Raw genomic sequence first — 19,434 nt, forward strand, 5'->3', positions numbered from 1 at the left:
GGAAAAGGGGAGCTGTAAACACTACCTGGTAAGGAAAAGGGGAGCTGTAAACAGTAGCTGGTAAGGAAAAGGGGAGCTGTAAACGCTAGCTGGTAAGGAAAAGGGGAGCTGTAAACGCTAGCTGGTAAGGAAAAGGGGAGCTGTAAACGCTAAATGGTAAGGAAAAGGGGAGCTGTAAACACTACATGGTAAGGAAAAGGGGAGCTGTAAACACTACCTGGTAAGGAAAAGGGGAGCTGTAAACACTACCTGGTAAGGAAAAGGGGAGCTGTAAACACTACATGGTAAGGAAAAGGGGAGCTGTAAACACTACATGGTAAGGAAAAGGGGAGCTGTAAACGCTACCTGGTAAGGAAAAGGGGAGCTGTAAACGCTACATGGTAAGGAAAAGTGGAGCTGTAAACTCTAAATGGTAAGGAAAAGGGGAGCTGTAAACACTACATGGTAAGGAAAAGGGGAGCTGTAAACACTACATGGTAAGGAAAAGGGGAGCTGTAAACACTACATGGTAAGGAAAAGTGGAGCTGTAAACACTACATGGTAAGGAAAAGGGGAGCTGTAAACACTACATGGTAAGGAAAAGGGGAGCTGTAAACAGTAGCTGGTAAGGAAAAGGGGAGCTGTAAACACTACATGGTAAGTGGAGCTGTAAACACTAGCTGGTAAGGAAAAGGGGAGCTGTAAACACTACATGGTAAGGAAAAGGGGAGCTGTAAACACTACATGGTAAGGAAAAGGGGAGCTGTAAACGCTACCTGGTAAGGAAAAGGGGAGCTGTAAACGCTACATGGTAAGGACAAGGGGAGCTGTAAACGCTAGCTGGTAAGGAAAAGGGGAGCTGTAAACACTAGCTGGTAAGGAAAAGGGGAGCTGTAAACACTAAATGGTAAGGAAAAGGGGAGCTGTAAACACTAAATGATAAGGAAAAGGGGAGCTGTAAACACTTCATGGCAAGGAAAAGGGGAGCTGTAAACACTGGATGGTAAGGAAAAGGGGAGCTGTAAACACTACCTGGTAAGGAAAAGGGGAGCTGTAAACACTAAATGGTAAGGAAAAGGGGAGCTGTAAACACTAAATGGTAATGAAAAGGGGAGCTGTAAACACTAAATGGTAAGGAAAAGGGGAGCTGTAAACACTGGATGGTAAGGAAAAGGGGAGCTGTAAACACTGGATGGTAAGGAAAAGGGGAGCTGTAAACACTAAATGGTAAGGAGAACTGGAGCTGTAAACATCCATTAAAAACTATCCCAAAAATCACAGAAGGGAAAATGTCTCAGTGTCAAATGTTATTAGTATCTCTTACTACCTTAGCAATCAAAATTTATGATGAAGTTTTATGTTGCAGCTTTGTCCTTTTCGATACTTAATGATTATCCATGTGCAGCAGAGAGTAAATCCAAGTGTTACTTACTGTGTCCTACCCTGCATCCTCATTTCATTCTGAAATACCCACTCCAGAGCATGTGACCTACTTACTGCAGTTTGTCTGGCTGTTTCTCATCTCACAGAGAGAAGTTCCACAGGGATCAGGACAGGAAGTACATCTCTGGTCTCCCTCCTGACAGAGGGTTTGACCTGAGGAAGAGAGAAATTTGCCCTTCTAATTATTTGCCAGACTTATAAGAACGACTGCAGCATAGCGATGAGAAGACACAGAGCTCCCATTCCAGTTAAGTATTCCCTTTACACAGCTGAGTAAGGACTCCACAGCATGTCAAAAGTGCAGTGAGCAAGTGTAAGGAAGAAAAGTGTGCAGCATTCTCCAAATGTCACTTCTCTTAGCCCCTATGCTTAACATGAGAATTTATATTCCAGCTTCTGACTGAGAAATATGGCTCTCTGAAAGCCATTTACCATCGCCCTCTGGCAGAGAATGAGGAGGCAAATCCCCCCATTTGGTAGGGAACAATAGGGTCTTAGCTGTAAAAGAATACCCTCCAGGAATTATTCATCAGTGCCATTCAGTTGAGCTGCTTCTCATTTTGTGATTGTTGTGGTGGACAATAAAAAACATCCTGAAGAAAGGGCAATCAGAGCTGAAGCTTTAGTGTCCTGCTTCAACAACCACAACAAGAAGGAACCCCAAAAGCCTATGGTCCTAAAGATGAACTTCAGAACAACTAAACCCAGCACTGCATCTAGAAGTTGCTGAGCACATTACCTGGGTAGTTAGTTCCTCTGACAAATCCCTCATCTCATACTGCTGATAGCTCCTTTACAAACCAATAAATTCTCTTTTCCACATGACTTTGGTAAAACCACTTTACTGTTCTGCATGTAGAGACTGGAGAGGATGGAGTTTACCACCTCATGATCTCTAAAATGATTTATTGACAGTTTTTCTTACACAGTAGTATTGCACTGCTGCCACCAACCATTAATCACTCAGTCATGGCACCTTTATATTAGGCATAGTATCATAGTAGTATCATAGTATCAGTCGGGGTTGGAAGGGACCACAAGGATCATCTAGTCCCAACCCCCCTGCCATGGGCAGGGACACCCCATACTAGATCAGGATGGCCAGAGCCTCATCCAGCCTGCTCTTAAACACCTCCAGGGACGGGGCCTCAACCACCTCCCTGGACAACCCATTCCAGGGCTTCACCACTCTCATGGGGAAGAACTTCCTCCTCACCTGCAGCCTGAATCTCCCCACCGCCAGCTTCATTCCATTCCCCCTAGTCCTATCACTACCTGAGATCCTGAGAAGTCCCTGAAGCTGTTGAAGCAGCAGCTTGCTCCAATGCCATTGACAGCAACCTTGTGCCAATTAACTGATGATGCAATCATATCCATAGCTATGTGGATTTACTTCCCTTCATAGGTATTACATGTTGAAGCAATGGAGATACTTTCTTCTCTTGCAACAAGTGTCTTATGTTACAGGTGCATCTGCTCAATGAAACTCAAAAGGCAGGGAAAACCTTCTACAACCATCACAAATCTTGACACTAAAATTAATCCTCAAAGCTTGCTCCAACTCCTTCTTGTCTCACAGAGGAAGAGTTTCTCAACTCTTTGAGACCCCCTGTGATCCAGTGTAAAGTCCTCTGATCCTAGCACAGTCAGTGCCACACTCTACCCTGGCTTTTGAAGGGATCACAGAGCCAGCTGTGAGTATCACAGAATGGCTTAGGTTGGAAGGGACCTTAGAGATCATCTATTACAACCCCACTGCCATGAGCAGGGTTGCCTCTCAACTAGACTTGTCTGCTCAAGGCCTCATCCAGCCTGGCCTTGGACACACGCACAATGGAGGCAGCCACAGCCTCCCTGGGCAGCCCATTCCAGAGTCTCACCACCCTTGTACTGAAGAACTTCTTCCTCAGATTCAGGCTAACCTTACTCTCCCTCAGCTTCAAATCATTCCCCCTTGTCCTCTTGCTAGACCCTCTTAGGAAAAGTCTCTCTCCAGCCTTCCTGTAGGATCCTTTCTACTGTCATCAAATGAATGACAGTAGGAATGTTAACAGATACCATACCTTAAATTTCCTTCAGGTATGTAGCAAAGGGGTTCATTTTTCTCATTCAGATGTAGATGAAGCAATGGTCATTTACCATCCCTGGATGGACAGGCTTGCACTGTTACACAAGGTCTCTATATCCTCATACAGGTTAATGGAATGGCAACAAAGCTGGGGAGGGGTTTGGAGCACAAGCCTCATGAGGAGAGGCTGAGGGAGCTGGGGTTGCTTAGCCTGGAGAAGAGGAGACTCAGGGGACACCTCATTGCTGTCTACAACTACCTGAAGGGAGGTTGTAGCCAGGTGGGGGTTGGTCTCTTCTCCCAGACAGCCAGCACCAGAACAAGAGGAAACAGTCTCAAGCTGTGCCAGGAGGGGTTCAGGCTGGAAGTTAGGAAGAAGTTCTTCCAAGAAAGAGAGAATGTGCTGCCTAGGGAGGTGGTGGAGTCACCATCACTGGAGGTGTTTAGGAAGAGACTGAATGGGGTGCTTGGTGCCATGGTTTAGTTGATTAGATGGTGTTGGGTGATAGGTTGGACTCGTTCTCAAAGGTCTTTTCCAACCTGGTTAATTCTGTATTCTGAAGTATTCTGTATTCTGTTTGCATTTCTTTAAGGCAAGATTCAAAAAGGACATCAAGAATTCTCACACTGAAAGAAAAGCTACAGTCTGAACCTATGCCTTACCAGAAACAGGATGAAGACATGTGAAAAAAACACCTTCAAATGCTGAAACCATCACAACATGACAATGTTTCTCTCTGCATATCAAAATGTACCTTCCTGGGGTAGTTTTAGGCTGTGCCTAGACAAATCTTCCACAGATCTTGAACAGAAAGTGGCAGAATGTAAATAGATTACCAGGGTCTAAACAACCCCTTTGGTCTGAAATGTGATTAAACTTCATTTGCTTTCAACTGAGCTGCTCTGGCAATCTTCTGTTGGGGCTTAATTTCAACAAACCACACTACCACAGGACACAAGGTACGTTCCAGGGCTCAAGAAACTCTCTGATTTCCTTTGCTTTTCTTTTCAATCCATCATGAGACAGCTGTTACGTAGCTGTAATAACTTATATTCTCATTTATTTTCCCTTAGTCCCAAACAAATCATTAATTTACTTAGGAAAACATCCTCCCTCCAGTTCCCAAGTTCTGATCAAAGGGGTTTGCATGAGAAAATTCCTCCTCCAAACCACCCAAACTCCTGTGATATCAACTTCCCACTGCTGCAGGCAATGTGAGTGTGTATTAATTTATGTCAGGTTGCAGCTTGCTCAGATGACCAAACACTGTGCTAAACATCACCTCCATTTAATTCTTTTAACATGCTTTCAAGGACTAACAAACCTCTGCTTACACCTTCCTGTGTGAAAGCAGACACCAATCAGCCTTAGCAAAGAGTTATTTGAAAGGCATAAAGTAAATTAATCAGACAGCTTCTAGCTAAGGTACTTGAGAAGCAAGCAGGCAGGTGGTAGGGTCAGAGAGAAGTACCTTCAGATATGGTATTTGAGAAGCAAGCAGGCAGGTGTAGAGTCAGAGAGAAGAGTGAAATGAGGAATATCCTTACTTTCACTGCAGTTTTCTTCATCACTTCCATCTTTGCAGTCATTGTCTCCATCACACTGGAAAGCACTAGGAATGCACTGCCCATTTCTGCACTCCACCAGCCCCTGACTGTGACATGCTAAAGGGAAAAACCAAAGCAAAGCAAAGCAAAGCAAAACAAAACAAAAGATGATATTTTTGATCAACTTAGGTTAATGAAGGTTTTCCTTATTTTTTTACCATCATCCTGAAGTTATTTCAGGAGGAGCCAATGACCCTGATCAGCACTAAACAGCTTTCATAGGCTATGTTTTCAATGGTCTACAGCTGTGCTGCTCTAATTGCAGGGATTGAAACTCTAGGTGTCAGGTAGTACCAACACATTAGGAATTAGCAGCAGGTGGAAATGAAACACAGAATGTTAGGAGTTGGAGGAGACCTGAGAGATCATCCAGACCTGCCAGAGCAGGATCACCTAGGGCAGGTCACACAGGAACACATCCAGGCAGGCTTTGAAGTTTTTAGTATCTCCAGAGAAGAAGACTCCACAACCTCTCTGGGCAGCCTGTTCCAGTGCTCTGTGACCCTCACAGTGAAAAAGTTCTGCTTTATGTTCTATTAGAACCTCCTCTGCTCCAGCTTGCACCCATTGCCCTTTATCCTGTCATTGGGCATCCCTGGGCAGAGCCTGGCTCCATCCTCCCACCTCTGCCCTTCACATCTTTATAAACATGAATAAGGTCACCCCTCAGGCTCCTCTGCTCCTACCTAAAGGGCCCCAGCTCCCTCAGCCTTTCCTCATAAGGGTGATGTTCAACTCCCTTAATCACCTTTGTGGCTCTGCACTGGACTCTTTCAAGCAAAGAAGGTTTAGCTTTTCCAAGATGAAAAAAACCCAAACCCATCACTTTTACCCATATAAAAATTGCCATCTTTTCTTCACCCACTTACTTACATTCCTTTATCCAGATTAGGTTCTTGGATACCATGTAAAATTGTATGACAGTGGTTGGAAGGTCAAGCATTGTACATTCATTCATTACACTTTAATGGGAACATCATGATTATCACATCTAAGTGCTGGGTTCTACACATTGGCCACAGCAACCCTATGCAGTGCTACAGGCTGGGGTCAGGGTGGCTGGAGAGCAGCCAGGCAGAAAGGGACCTGGGGGTGCTGTGTGACAGCAGCTGAACATGAGCCTGCTGTGTGCCCAGGTGGCACACTGGCATCCTAGCCTGCATCAGGAGCAGTGTGGCCAGCAGGAGCAGGGAGGTCATTCTGCACTGTACTCAGCACTGCTTAGGCCACACCTTGAGTCCTGTGTCCAGTTCTGGGCTCCTCAGTTTAGGAAAGATGTTGACTTGCTGGAAGTTATCCAGAGAAGGGCAACAAAGCTGGGGAGGGGTCTGGAGCACAGCCCTGTGAGGAGAGGCTGAGGGAGCTGATGTCGTTTACCTGGACCTGAGCAAAGCCTTCGACACTGTCCCGCACCACATCCTGGTCTCCAAACTGGTGACACATGGGTTTGATTGGTGGACCACTAGATGGATAAGGAACTGGCTTGATGGCCGCACCCAAAGAGTGGCTGTCAATGGCTCCATGTCCCAGTGGAGGCCAGTGACAAGTGGAGTCCCTCAGGGATCAGTCCTGGGACCTATCTTATTCAACATCTTTGTGGGGGACATGGACAGTGGCATTGAGTGCACCCTCAGCAAGTTTGCTGATGACACCAAGCTGTGTGGTGCAGCAGACACGCTGGAGGGAAGGGAGGCCATCCAGAGGGACCTGGACAGGCTGGAGAGGTGGGCACAAGCCAACCTCATGAAGTTCAATAAGAGCAAGTGCAGGGTCCTGCATCTGGGTCGAGGCAATCCCAGGCACAAATACAGGCTGGGCAGTGACTGGCTGGAGGATAGCCCTGAGGAGAGAGACTTGGGGGTGCTGGTGGACAAAAAGCTCAACATGAGCTCTCAGTGTGCACTTGCAGCCCGCAAAGCCAATCAGATCCTGGGCTGCATCAGGAGAAGTGTGGCTAGCAGGTCGAGGGAGGTGATCCTCCCCCTCTACTCAGCCCTGGTGAGACCCCACCTGGAGTACTGCCTCCAGTTCTGGAGCCCCTATTAGAAGAGGGATGTGGAGGTGCTGGAACGTGTCCAGAGAAGGGCCACGAGGATGATCAGAGGGCTGGAGCACCTCTCCTATGAGGACAGACTGAAGGAGTTGGGGCTGTTCAGTCTGCAGAAGAGAAGGCTCCGAGGTGACCTAATTGTCGCCTTCCAGTATCTGAAGGGGGCCTACAGGAAGGCAGGGGAAGGACTTCTCAGGATCTCAGGTAGTGATAGGACTAGGGGGAATGGAATGAAGCTGGAGGTGGGGAGATTCAGGGTGGATGTGAGGAGGAGGTTCTTCACCATGAGAGTGGTGAAACCCTGGAATGGGTTGTCCAGGGAGGTGGTCGAGGCCCCGTCCCTGGGGGTGTTTAAGAGCAGGCTGGATGAGGCTCTGTCCAGCCTGATCTAGTGTGGGGTGTCCCTGCCCATGGCAGGGGGGTTGGAACTAGATGATCCTTGTGGTCCCTTCCAACCCTGAATGAAACTATGAAACTATGAAACTTTGCATGAGCTGGGGTTGCTTAGCCTGGAGAAGAGAAGGCTCAGAGGAGACCTTCTTGCTCTCTCCAACTCCCCAAAGGGAGGTTGTATCCAGGTGGGAGTTGGTCTCTTTTCCCAGGCACCCAGCATCAGAACAAGAGGACACAGTCTCAAGCTGCCATGGGAGGTTCAGGCTGGATGTTAGGAAGAAATTCTTCCCAGGAAGAGAGATTGGCCATTGGGATGTGCTGCCCAGGGAGGTGGTGGAGTCACCATCACTGGAGGTGTTTAGGAAGAGACTGGATGGGGTGCTTGGTGCCATGGTTTAGTTGATTAGATGGTGTTGGGTGATAGGTTGGACTTGATGATCTCTGGGGTCTCTTCCAGCCTGGTTAATTCTCCTTTATTGTAACAAATGTAATTAATAAGAAGTTAATAAACACAAGGCACTGCTGGTGCTTCGCAACCACAGTGACAAATCTGCTGCAGATGCCTGCTGGCCAAGTGTGAGCTTCTGCAATCAATTAAGTTTATAGTTTTAGCTTTGCCATTATTAAGTGTGCTACTTAACTCAAATTTTGTCTTTCCATTTAACAAACAAACAAACAAAATAAATTAAAACTAATTTAGAGAGGAAGGGAACTTACAGCAATTGATTTCATCTGATTTGTCTATACAGTCATGGTCACCATCACATACCCAATCAGCTGTTATACATCTCCCATCTCCACACTGATGATGTGTCACTGGATTGCAATCTATATAAAATGCAAAATTGAGGACAAAAACACCAAAACCAAAGATAAGTTACTATTCATGGAATTTATGTTATTGATCAGTTGTTCTATGCCTAGAATCATACAATTGTTAGGGTTGCAGGGGACCTCAAGGATCAGACAGTTCCAACCCCCCTGCCATGGGCAGGGACACTACAGCAGGTTGCTCACAGCCACATCCAGCCCAGCCTTAAAATCCTCCAGGCATGAGGCTTCCACCACCTCCCTGGGCAACCTGTGCCAGTCTCTCACCACCCTCCTGGGGAAGAACTTCTTCCTAACATCCAATCTGAATCTACCCATCTCTATTTTTTGCTCCATCCCCCCCAAGTCCTATCACTCCCTGACACCCTGAAAAGTCCCTCCCCAGCTCTCTTGGAGCCCTCTTCAGATACTGGAAGGCCACAATGAGGTCTTCTCGGACATCCTCAACTAGATCAGGTTGCCCATCTTGTGCAGTGATTTTTCAGTCAGCCAACACTTCCAGTTGCTATCAGAGGAAGTCACTCCTTACATTTATCTTTTTATTAGCATGTAAATTAAAAAGAAGAAACAACAAATCTCTCAGCTGCCTTATTTGGCACTTAATCACTAACGCTGGGGTCAGGGTTTTTCCATACACTCAGACTTTTCCATAATGATCTACAAAGAATCTATGGGGAAGTTTATGCTGGAGGTGAGGAGAAAGTTCTTCCCAGCAAGAGTAATTGGCCTTTGGAATGTGCTGCTCATGGAGGTGGTGGAGTCACCATCCCTGGAGGTGTTCAAGAGGGGATTGGACGTGGCACTTGGAGCCATGGTTTAGTTAGTCATGAAGTGTTTGGTGACAGGATGGACTTGATGATCTTTGAGGTCTTTTCCAACCTTATTGATTCTATTTCAATCTTCATGTTACTCTTTCTACCCAAATGCTACCACAACTACAGAAAAACCATTCTGTTGAGCAAACTGACTTTACATCCAGGTAGACAGGAAGCATGGGCACAGTTCAGTCTGCCAATTGTGCTATGAATCTCATTTGAGTCCTGTACAGAATGTTAAATCTTAATTTTAGACAGAGAAAAACATCTCAAGAGAGATCTTAATGTTTAGAAAAGCATTTAATCAAAGACAGTTTTTGAAAGCAAAACAAAACAGAAACAACAAAAAACCCCCAACCAAAACTGACAAAAAGTAGTGAAAGATCTTAGAGTAGGTTGAATTTGGAGAAGAAAGATAAATTTCAAGGGGGAAAAAAAAAAAAGTGCCTTGGTTTTTAGTTTTTTAATTCACTGTGCTCTGGAGGTGTTCAAAAAAGGCTTGGATGTGGCACTTGGAGCCATGGTTTAGTTCTCAGGAGGTGTTAGATATTAGGTGATAGGTTGGACTTGATGATCTCTGAGGGCTTTTCCAACGTGGTTGATTCTATGATTCTATTCTATCACAGAATAGAATAGGTTGGAAGAGACCTCAAAGATCACCAAGTCCAACCTGTCACCCAACACCTCATGACTACTAAACCATGGCTCCAAGTGCCACGTTCTATCCCCTCTTGAACACCTCCAGGGACGGTGACTCCGCCACCTCCCTGGGCAGCCGAAACAAACAAAACCCACCCAAGCCAACCACCAAGAAAAATGAGCAAACAAAACCACAAACCCAATCACACCCAGTAATGATATTTTAACTTTCAAACCCCCCTATTTTAGAGTCAGGAAAGAAAGTCTTTCAAAGCCCTCCAATATTTACATGTCAAGGTTGTTCTTTCTTAGGGCAAACTTCACCCTTTTTCCACCTATGAATGCTAAGTGTAGGTAGAAAGACAAATAGAACAAGGCAGGACAGGCAGAGCTGATTGAAAACAGAATTAGAAAGAAGCAGAATTTGGTCATCAAAACACTCAGAGTTCACTGTGAAGCTTATTTAAAAACAAGTTCAGATACAAAACAGTTGGCACCAGCAGCGTGTAGCCTCTCGTGCTTTGCTTTCATCTGTGTTGAATCCAGCCAAGTTAGCAAGAGAGAAGCCCTAACATCTTGAATTCATTTAATGCAAGCTGCAAATCAGAAGATTTCTTCAAAACACCACTACCATCACAGTTTGGATGAACCTAGAGCTCTCCTTTAAACCTTTTCAAAGCTCCTAGGGAATTTGTGAGCTCTTTTTGCTTTGCCCACAAAGAATGACGGCAGTGGTGTATTGCTCATTTAGTGGCTTCAGGGGAGCGGGGGCTGCTGGCTTAGGCAACATTGCTATCTGAAAGACTTTAGAAAAGCATAGAACTCCCATTTACCACAGTTCTGCTCATCACTAAGGTCTCCACAGTCATCATATCCATCGCAAACAAAGGTGTAATTGAGGCATTTTCCTGTGTTGCAACGAAAGAGGTCACCGCTGCAGTCTGCAAAACAAATGGGCACGTGGTATTGGAATATTGATGTGACAGATGAACACTGGCATAGCCTGAGTAAAGCAAGATTGAGTACCTAAAGATACCCTGCAGTTTACAGGGCTGCATTAACAGTCAATGGTTCATTAGAAACTAACATTAAAGAGCAAGAAAAATCAACCCCAATTTTAGATGGTTTTTATCCTGCTTCTCCCAAATGTTTCTTTTGATCAATACCACGAGGGGAAATTTACCTGGTTACACATATAGAATCATTAGAATAGTTTGGGTTGGAAGGGTTCTCCAAAGGTCATCCAGTCCAACAACTCTGCAGTCAGCAGGGACATCCTCAACTAGATCAGGCTGCCCAGAGCCCTGTTGAGCCTCACCTTGAATATCTCCAGGGGTGAAGCCTCAACCACCTCCCCAACAACCTATTCCAGTGCTGTGCCACCCTCATGGTGCAGAACTTGTTCCTTACATCCAATCTAAATCTACTCTCCTCTAATTTCAAACCACTGCCCCTCATCCTATAGCTCCAGGCCTTTGGAAACAGTCCCTTTCCAGCCCTCTTGTAGCCCCCTGGAGGTGTTCTAAAAGGGATTGGATGTGGCACTTGGAGCCATGGTTTAGCTAATCATGAGGTGTTGGGTGACAGGTTGGACCTGATGATCTCTGAGGACTTTTCCAACCTTATTGATTCTATGATTCTATTTTAGTTAAGTCTAACCATTGCTTTCTCTCTGCTCTTTTCTCTCTTGGGACAGGGGGTGGGAGGGCAGTGGAACAGTTTTCCTGGTCTCTTTGACCAGTGAGGGGGTTGTGTTGTTTGTTAATTGTAAATATCTGTATAATATTGTAACTCCTGTGCATTTTGCACACATTCATTGCATTCCATTGTACAGCGTAGTTTTGCCTGTACATACAGCTTCCACTTGCTTCATAGTGAGCTGGTCTGGCAAAGTTAATTTGGGGGGGGTGGAAATTTCTACTCACCTCACTTACAAAGTCCAAACAGAATTTATAGCTCAGTAAGAAGGACAATGAGAAGGGACATGGAGGGAAAATAATATGGCTGAGCCATGAGCTTCAGGGTCAGGAGTTAATTTAGCTTCAAAAGACCACAGGGCGTGAAACAGCGAAGACCAAGCAATCCCTGAACTCAAAGAAAATATTTAAGTTCTAGTTTCATGTGAGCAGAACAACAGCCAGCTGAGCCTAACATTCTACCCAGAACTTGCTTTGTGTATGCAACAGCGTGAAATACTCTGGCAACCTTTACCCTCATTGATCAATTAGCAACAGACAGTTTCTGTGCTTCCACTGCCCCTCCTGCAAATGAAACCAGGGTGGTTGGTTTGTTCCTGTGCTGTTTCCTCTGGGCAACTTTGCTCTTTAATTTTCATCCATACCCCCAATTCCTGTTTACAGTCCTATTTCTGTAGTTGCAGCAGCGTCCTTTCGGTTATGGCAGCTCTTAGGCCCACACAGAAAGGGGAAACAAAAAGTAAACAAACTTCCTTGCAAGGAAACAGGAGTCACTTGATGAAAATCTCAGTCTTAATATACGCTTGCTTCAAGATACAGGCAACAATATGTAGTACAGGGTAGCTAGTTCCTTCCATTGGAACAAGATAGAATAGGATAGCATAGTGTAGAATAGCATAGATTAGGAATAGGAATAGGAACAGGAATAGGAATAGGAATAGGAATAGGAATAGGAATAGGAATAGGAATAGGAATAGGAATAGGAATAGGAATAGGAATAGGAATAGGAATAGGAATAGGAATAGGAATAGGAAGGGTAGAGCAGAGTAGAGTAGAGCAGAATAGAGCAGAGCAGAGTAGATAGAGTAGAGTAAAGTAGAGTAGAGTAGAGTAGAATAGAGTAGAGTAGGTTGGAAAAGACTTTCAAGATCACTGAGTCCAACCCATCAACCAACACCATCTAATCAACTAAACCGTGGCACCAAGTGCTACATCCAGTCTCTTCTTAAACACTTCCAGTGATGGTGACTCCACCACCTCCCTGGGCAGTACATTCCAATGGCCAATCTCTCTTCCTGGGAAGAATTTCTTCCTAACATCCAGCCTAAACCTCCCCTGGCACAGCTTGAGACTGTGTCCTCTTCTTCTGGTGCTGGAGAAGAGACCAACCCCCAGCTGACTACAACCTCCCTTCAGGTAGTTGTAGAGAGCAATGAGGTCTCCCCTGAGCCTCTTCTTCTCCAGGCTAAGCAACCCCAGCTCCCTCAGCCTCTCCTCACAGGGCTGTGCTTCAAACCCCTCCCCAGCTTTGCTGCCCTTCTCTGGGCACATTCCAGCAACTCAACATCTCCAAAGGTAACCTTAACTTCTGAACTCTAACACATTGATTTTTTTTCAAGACATGCAAAATTTATATTTTTATATTAGTGATTTCTTCTTTCCCTTTCCTGATGAAACTTGAGAGCCACAGCCTTTACATTTTGTATCTTACACTAAACCAAACAGGAAAATCACAAGGATAAAAACATGCAGTATTCCTTATGTAACAGTTATCAGAACAATCTTCCTCAAATACATTATAGGCTATTAAAGTAAGAGGAACCTCTGGCCTCATTTATACTGAGGCCAGGAGGAAATAGCTGCCAATCATTTATTCCCTGGAGTATCCCACATAAAAATCAATCAGCAACTTCCTTAAAAGCAGCTTTGTGAGTCCTGGAATGCCCAAGCTCTTAAATCAATAATGAGAAGAAACCTTCTGAGGTAAGCCCTGGAATGGCTTGTCCAGGGAGGTGGTTGAGGCCCTGTCCCTGGAGGTGTTTAAGCCCAGGCTGGATGAGGCTCTGGCCAGGCTGATCTAGTGTGGGGTGTCCCTGCCCATGGCAGGGGGGTTGGAACTAGCTGATCCTTGTGGTCCCTTCCAACCCTGACTGATACTATGATAAGCCCAAAGCACACAGCCTGGAAGTCAACCTCCAGGCTGACATTCTCCAAAGCACTGTTTTATGGGATCATGTCCCCATTTAGCCATTTTCCTTGTGTTATCCTTAGTGTACTTTTGCTCAGCTTTTCTAAAGGTGTTAGCAGATCAGGGATGGTTTTGTCAACACAGAAAAACCAGAACAAGAGGACACAGTCTCAAACTGTACCAGGGGAGGTTTAGGCTGGATGTTAGTTCTTCATAGAAAGAGAGATTGGTCTTTGGAATGTGCTGCCCAGGGAGTGGTGGAGTCACCATTCCTGGAGATGTTTAAGTGGGGACTGGATGAGGCACTTGGTGCCATGGTTTAAGTTGATTCAATGGTGTTGGGTGATAGGTTGGACTCAGTGATCTTGAAGGTCTTTTCCAACCTGGTAAATTCTATTCTATTCTATTCTATTCTATTCTATTCTATTCTATTCTATTCTATTCTATTCTATTCTATTCTATTCTATTCTACCCTACCCTACCCTACCCTACCCTACCCTACCCTACCCTACCCTACCCTACCCTACCCTACCCTACCCTACCCTACCCTAAATCAGTGTTTCAACAGCAGAGTGCAAGGTTTCAGAGACTTACTGCAGTGGACCTCATCACTCCAATCATCACAGTCATTGTAGCCATTACACTGCAGTTTCCCTGGGATGCAGATCCCGCTGGCACACATGAAACTATCCTCTCCTCCACACAGCGCTGGAAAAGAGAAGAAAAGAACTTGTCAGGGTAAGGAGAAATGACAGATGGTTAGGACAAGGAGTTGTACCTGATGAACTTCAGCAATAAACCCCAAACTAATCAAATCCAAGCAGGTGCACTCTGGCATTTTCATCTAACTTTTGGTGTTTCTAAACCAGGTGTCCAGGCTGAGTATTGCAGTGAGCTTCAATCTCCCCTGACCTCGAAGAAGTATCTTTGTGGAGGAACTGTTGAAATTTGACCTTAGGATAGGATTTCCTCCCCACCCCCTGCCTCCCCCCACTTTAGCCAGCTAAAGTTAAAACAGATAGCTTTTCCAAGCCTAGGTGCCCAGGCAAAAGGATTACAAGGCTGACAATTAACAATGGCTTCAGCACAGACACCTTTCTGGAGGGGAATGATGCCTCAAACAGTTTTATACCTCAGTGAATGCCAGAAGACAACCATTTGATCCATGATGTCAATCTGTTAGAGGGTAGGAGGGCTCTGCAAAGGAGCCTTGACAGGCTGGACAGGTGGGCACAGTCCAACAGGATGGTATTCAACAAGTCCAAGTGCCAGGTGCTGCACTTCGGCATCAGCAACAACCCCATGCAGTGCTACAGGCTGGGGACAGAGTGGCTGGAGAGCGGACAGGCAGAAAGGGACCTGGGGGTGCTGGTTGACAGCAGCTGAACATGAGCCAGCAGTGTGCCCAGGTGGCCAAGAAGGCCAATGGCATCCTGGCCTGCATCAGGAATTGTATGGTCAGCAGGAGCAGGGAGGTCATTCTGCCCTGTACCTAGCACAGGTCAAGCCACACATTGAGTCCTGTGTCCAGTTCTGGGCTCCTCAATTGAAGAAGGATATTGAGACACTTGAACGTGCCCAGAGAAGGGCAATGAGGCTGGGGAGGGGTCTGGAGCACAGCCCTGTGAGGAGAGGCTGAGGGAGCTGGGGATGTATATCCTGGAGAAGAGGAGGCTCAGGGGAGACCTTCTTGCTCTCTACAACTCCCTGAAGGGAGTTGCCCTTCTCTGGACACGCTCCAGCAAGTCAACCTCCTTCCCAAACTGAGGGGCCCAGAACTGGAGACAGGACTCGAAGTGCGACCTAACCAGTGCAGTGTACAGGGGCAGAATGACCTCCCTGCTCCTGCTGGCCACACTGTTCTCGATGCAGGCCAGGATGCCATTGGCCCTTCTGGCTGCCTGGGCACACTGCAGGCTCATGTTCAGCCTACCATCGACAGCTAACAGCCAGGTTGCTTGACAAAGCTAAACCAAACAGAAAGTTTCACCTTCATTAAAGGATCAGCTAAAAAAAAATCCCCACACAACCAAACAGTAATCTTACTTTCAGCATATCTATCATAACATACAAGAAATAGCTTTCAGAGATGGGGAGGGGAAATCCTGTCACTTTGCCAGGGTCAAGTTATTAAATGTATCCACGTGTGAGAGCAGCCAAGTTCAAACACTGCAAAATCTCATCAAAGAGCAAAATTCTACTCAGAGAAATGCCACTGCAACTCAAACTTGGTACCCAAGCTTGCCAGGAACAACAAAGACCAGTAATTGCAGCTTTCAGACTTCACCACAATGCAAATCACAGGCATGAAAAAGCAGCAGCAGCAGCAGCAGCAGCTACAGAATCTCTTCACCCATTAAAGTCATTTTGCAGCTGATCACAACATAGCTCCACATCTCTCATCTTAAACTGTCTAAATCCAGGTCTGGGCCTCTCTGTTTAGGAAAGATGTTGAGATGCTGGAAGGTGTCCAGAGAAGGGCAACAAAGCTGGGGAGGGGTCTGGAGCACAGCCCTGTGAGGAGAGGCTGAGGGAGCTGGGGTTGCTTAGCCTGGAGAAGAGGAGACTCAGAGGAGACCTTCTTGCTGTCTACAACTCCCTGAAGGGAGGTTGTAGCCAGGTGGGGGTTGGTCTCTTCTCCCAGGCACCCAGCACCAGAACAAGAGGACACAGTCTCAAGCTGTGCCAGGGGAGGTTAAGGCTGGATGTTAGGAAGAAATTCTTCCCAGAAAGAATCATTTGACATTGGAATGTGCTGCCCAGGGAGGTGGTGGAGTCACTCATCCAGGCTGGATGAGGCTCTGGCCAGCCTGATCTAGTGTGGGGTGTCCCTGCCCATGGCAGGGGGGTTGGAACTAGATGATCCTTGTGGTCCCTTCCAACCCTGAATGATACTATGATACTATGATACTGTCCCTGGAAGTGTTCAAAAAGGGATTGGATGTGGCACTTGAAGCCATGGTTTAATTAGTCATGAGGTGTTAGGTGATAGGTAGGACTTGATAATCTCTGAGGTCTTTTCCAACCTGGTTGGTTCTATGATAATTATTATTCCAGTAATAATTTTCAATTCAGGAAATGTGAAGTCTGTAGAATATTTAGTCACACTCAGACAAAAGAAATCAGGAGGAAAATTTGCTTTGGATTGGGAGACACTGCCAGAAACCAGGCAGGTATAGCAGCCAGACCTTAATTTTGACAAATGCAAGAAATAACTAAAGCCCCAAAGGAGAATTACACCATCACACAAAACAAATTATATGCAAGGCACATGTGGGCAGGGAGGGCTTCACTGCACGTAATTTGGAACCATTGGTCTCCAGAAGAAACCACAAAGTTGAGACACCAGCAGCCATATGCCAAGGATGTGCTCTTAGAATTTCCAGGAACTGAGTTCTGAGGAGAGCTTGAAAAGTGCTTTGGGCTGAGCACTAGGCAGAAAGGGATGGGAACACTGAACTGAACCCTGCTGTTTGGGTCTGCTGCATCCAGAGAGGCACATTCTTTCAAACATCCAAACTGCAGGAAGAAATATTCAATTACAACATGAGTCCTGTGTCCAGTTCTGGGCTCCTCAATTTAAGAAGGACATTGAGATACTTGAGTGTGTCCAGAGAAGGGCAATGAGGCTGGGGAGAGGTCTGGAGCACAGCCCTGTGAGGAGAGGCTGAGGGAGCTGGGGTTGCTTAGCCTGGAGAAGAGGAGGCTCAGGGGAGACCTTATTGCTCTCTACAACTACCTGAAGGGAGGTTGTAGACAGGTGAGGGTTGGTCTCTTCTCCCAGGCAACCAGCACCAGAACAAGAGGACACAGTCTCATGCTGCACCAGGGGAGTTTTGAGCTGGGTGTTAGGAAGAAATTCTTCCCACAAAGAGTAATTTGCCATTGGAGTGTGTCACCATCTCTGGAGGTGTTCAAAAAAGGCTTGGATGTGGCACTTGGGGCCATGGTTTAGTTGTCAGGAGGTGTTAGGTATTAGGTAATAGGTTGGGCTTGATGATCTCTCAGGTCTCCCCTGAGCCTCCTCTTCTCCAGGCTAAGCAACCCCAGCTCCCTCAGCCTCTCCTCACAGGACTGTGCTCCAGACCCCTCCCCAGCTTTGTTGCCCTTCTCTGGATACATTCAAATGTCTCAATGTCCTTCTTAAACTGAGGAGTCCAGAACTGGACACAGGACTCAAGGTTTGGCCCTATCACTGCTAAATAACTCTAAGATTCTATTTTATGATCACTTTACCCTTACCTTTTTCCTTCTCCTTGAAAGAGCTCAGAATTTTTGATGAAAACCAAAGAAGCCTCAAATCAATAGAAGACTGAAAAGAAAAGATTCAGCCTGAACAGTTAAAGCACAGCAAAACTATAATCCAGTGACCAACCATCTTCATAGCAGTAATGTGAAGGAACTAATAACAGAGCCAGGCACAACAATTTCACCCCAGACCTTTTCCTACACAACAGCAACAACAACAACAAAATAGATGATTAAATAGGTTACTGATGAAGAGAGTGCAACAGTTAAGAATGGAAACATACACTGCCTTCCTTTTTCTTGGTGTGGTGAGAAGCATACCCTTGCAGCACTGTCATTTTCAGGTTTGGTTTGGAACTGGGAGCACTTCAGGAACTCGGGCCAAGAAGCATTAACCATCCCCAGGACTGGTTCACAGCCTTCTTTTGCAGCCTCACAGAACGTCCTGCAGGGCAAGAGGCCTCGACTGGAGAAACAAAAGCACAAAGGATTGTTACTGTAGGAGGCTGTGAGCACATCCACATAAACAAATAAACAAACCTTTTGGGACCAACTCTGCAATCTGCAGAGCGACATCAAACAGCTGCAAAACCTTCATTGTTTATTGAAGCTGACATCAGCTCTGGCTTCCAGGTTACACTTAAGACCAAATTAAGCTCAGAACAGTTTCAAAGTTCAACTCTGTACAAGCCAAAGCTGAGATTTCATCAGCAGATGAACCAGCTTGATGATGCAGTGACACCATACAGGAGAAAGCTTTCTTCTCCTTCTTCCCTTTCTTTATCACAGAATTGTCAGGGTTGGAAGGGACCTCAAGGATCAGCCAGTTCCAACCCCCCTGCCATGGGCAGGGACACCTCACACTACAGCAGGTTGCTCACAGCCACATCCAGCCTGGCTGCAAAAACCTCCAGGCATGAGGCTTCCACCACCTCCCTGGGCAACCTGTGCCAGGCTCTCACCACCCTCAAGGTGAACAACTTCTTCTTAACATCCAATCTCAATCTCCCCATTTCTAGTTTTGTTCCATCCCCCCCAGTCCTATCCCTCCCTGACACCCTGAAAAGTCCCTCCCCAGCTTTCTTGTAGCCCCCTTCAGACACTGGAAGGCCACAATAAGGTCTCTTCAGAGCCTTCTCTTCTCCAGACTGAACGGCCCCAGGGCTCTCTCCTTGTAGGGCAGATGCTCAAGTCCCCTAAGCATCCTCGTGGCTTCTTGTTGGACTCTCTCCAGCAGGTCTCTGTCTCTCTTGAACTGGGGACCCCAAAACTGGACAGAGAGGGGGAGAAGAACCTCCCTAGGCCTGCTGGACACCCTTTTTGGATGCACCCTACACCTACATATATATACATACATATATATACATAGATGTATAATTATACATATGTGTATATACAATTATATATGCATATATATATCACTTTTTTCCCATGCCAAAATGCCAGTAGCTGGGAATAGGCTGTGCCACAGTGGC

At 46.1% G+C, this 19,434-nt stretch overlaps 1 protein-coding gene across 1 annotated transcript in view; it reads right to left on the reverse strand.

Annotated features, from left to right (window-relative positions):
* Positions 1-1,394: 1,394 nt before the first annotated feature.
* Positions 1,395-19,434, reverse strand: part of CORIN (corin, serine peptidase) — a 90,045-nt gene continuing 72,005 nt past the window's right edge. The window contains exons 5-10 of the mRNA XM_068171327.1: positions 18,244-18,425; positions 14,306-14,419; positions 10,660-10,767; positions 8,259-8,369; positions 5,039-5,155; positions 1,395-1,575 (exon numbers count right to left, since the gene is read on the reverse strand). Of these exons, the coding sequence (XP_068027428.1) occupies positions 1,469-1,575; positions 5,039-5,155; positions 8,259-8,369; positions 10,660-10,767; positions 14,306-14,419; positions 18,244-18,425 (739 nt within the window). The 3' untranslated portion in view covers positions 1,395-1,468. The remainder of the gene's footprint in view (positions 1,576-5,038; positions 5,156-8,258; positions 8,370-10,659; positions 10,768-14,305; positions 14,420-18,243; positions 18,426-19,434) is intronic.

This window comes from Melanerpes formicivorus, unplaced genomic scaffold, assembly GCF_026170545.1.
Source record: "Melanerpes formicivorus ecotype bairdi unplaced genomic scaffold, bMelFor1.0.p_v2 SCAF_4, whole genome shotgun sequence".
Classification (NCBI taxonomy): Eukaryota; Metazoa; Chordata; class Aves; order Piciformes; family Picidae; genus Melanerpes; species Melanerpes formicivorus.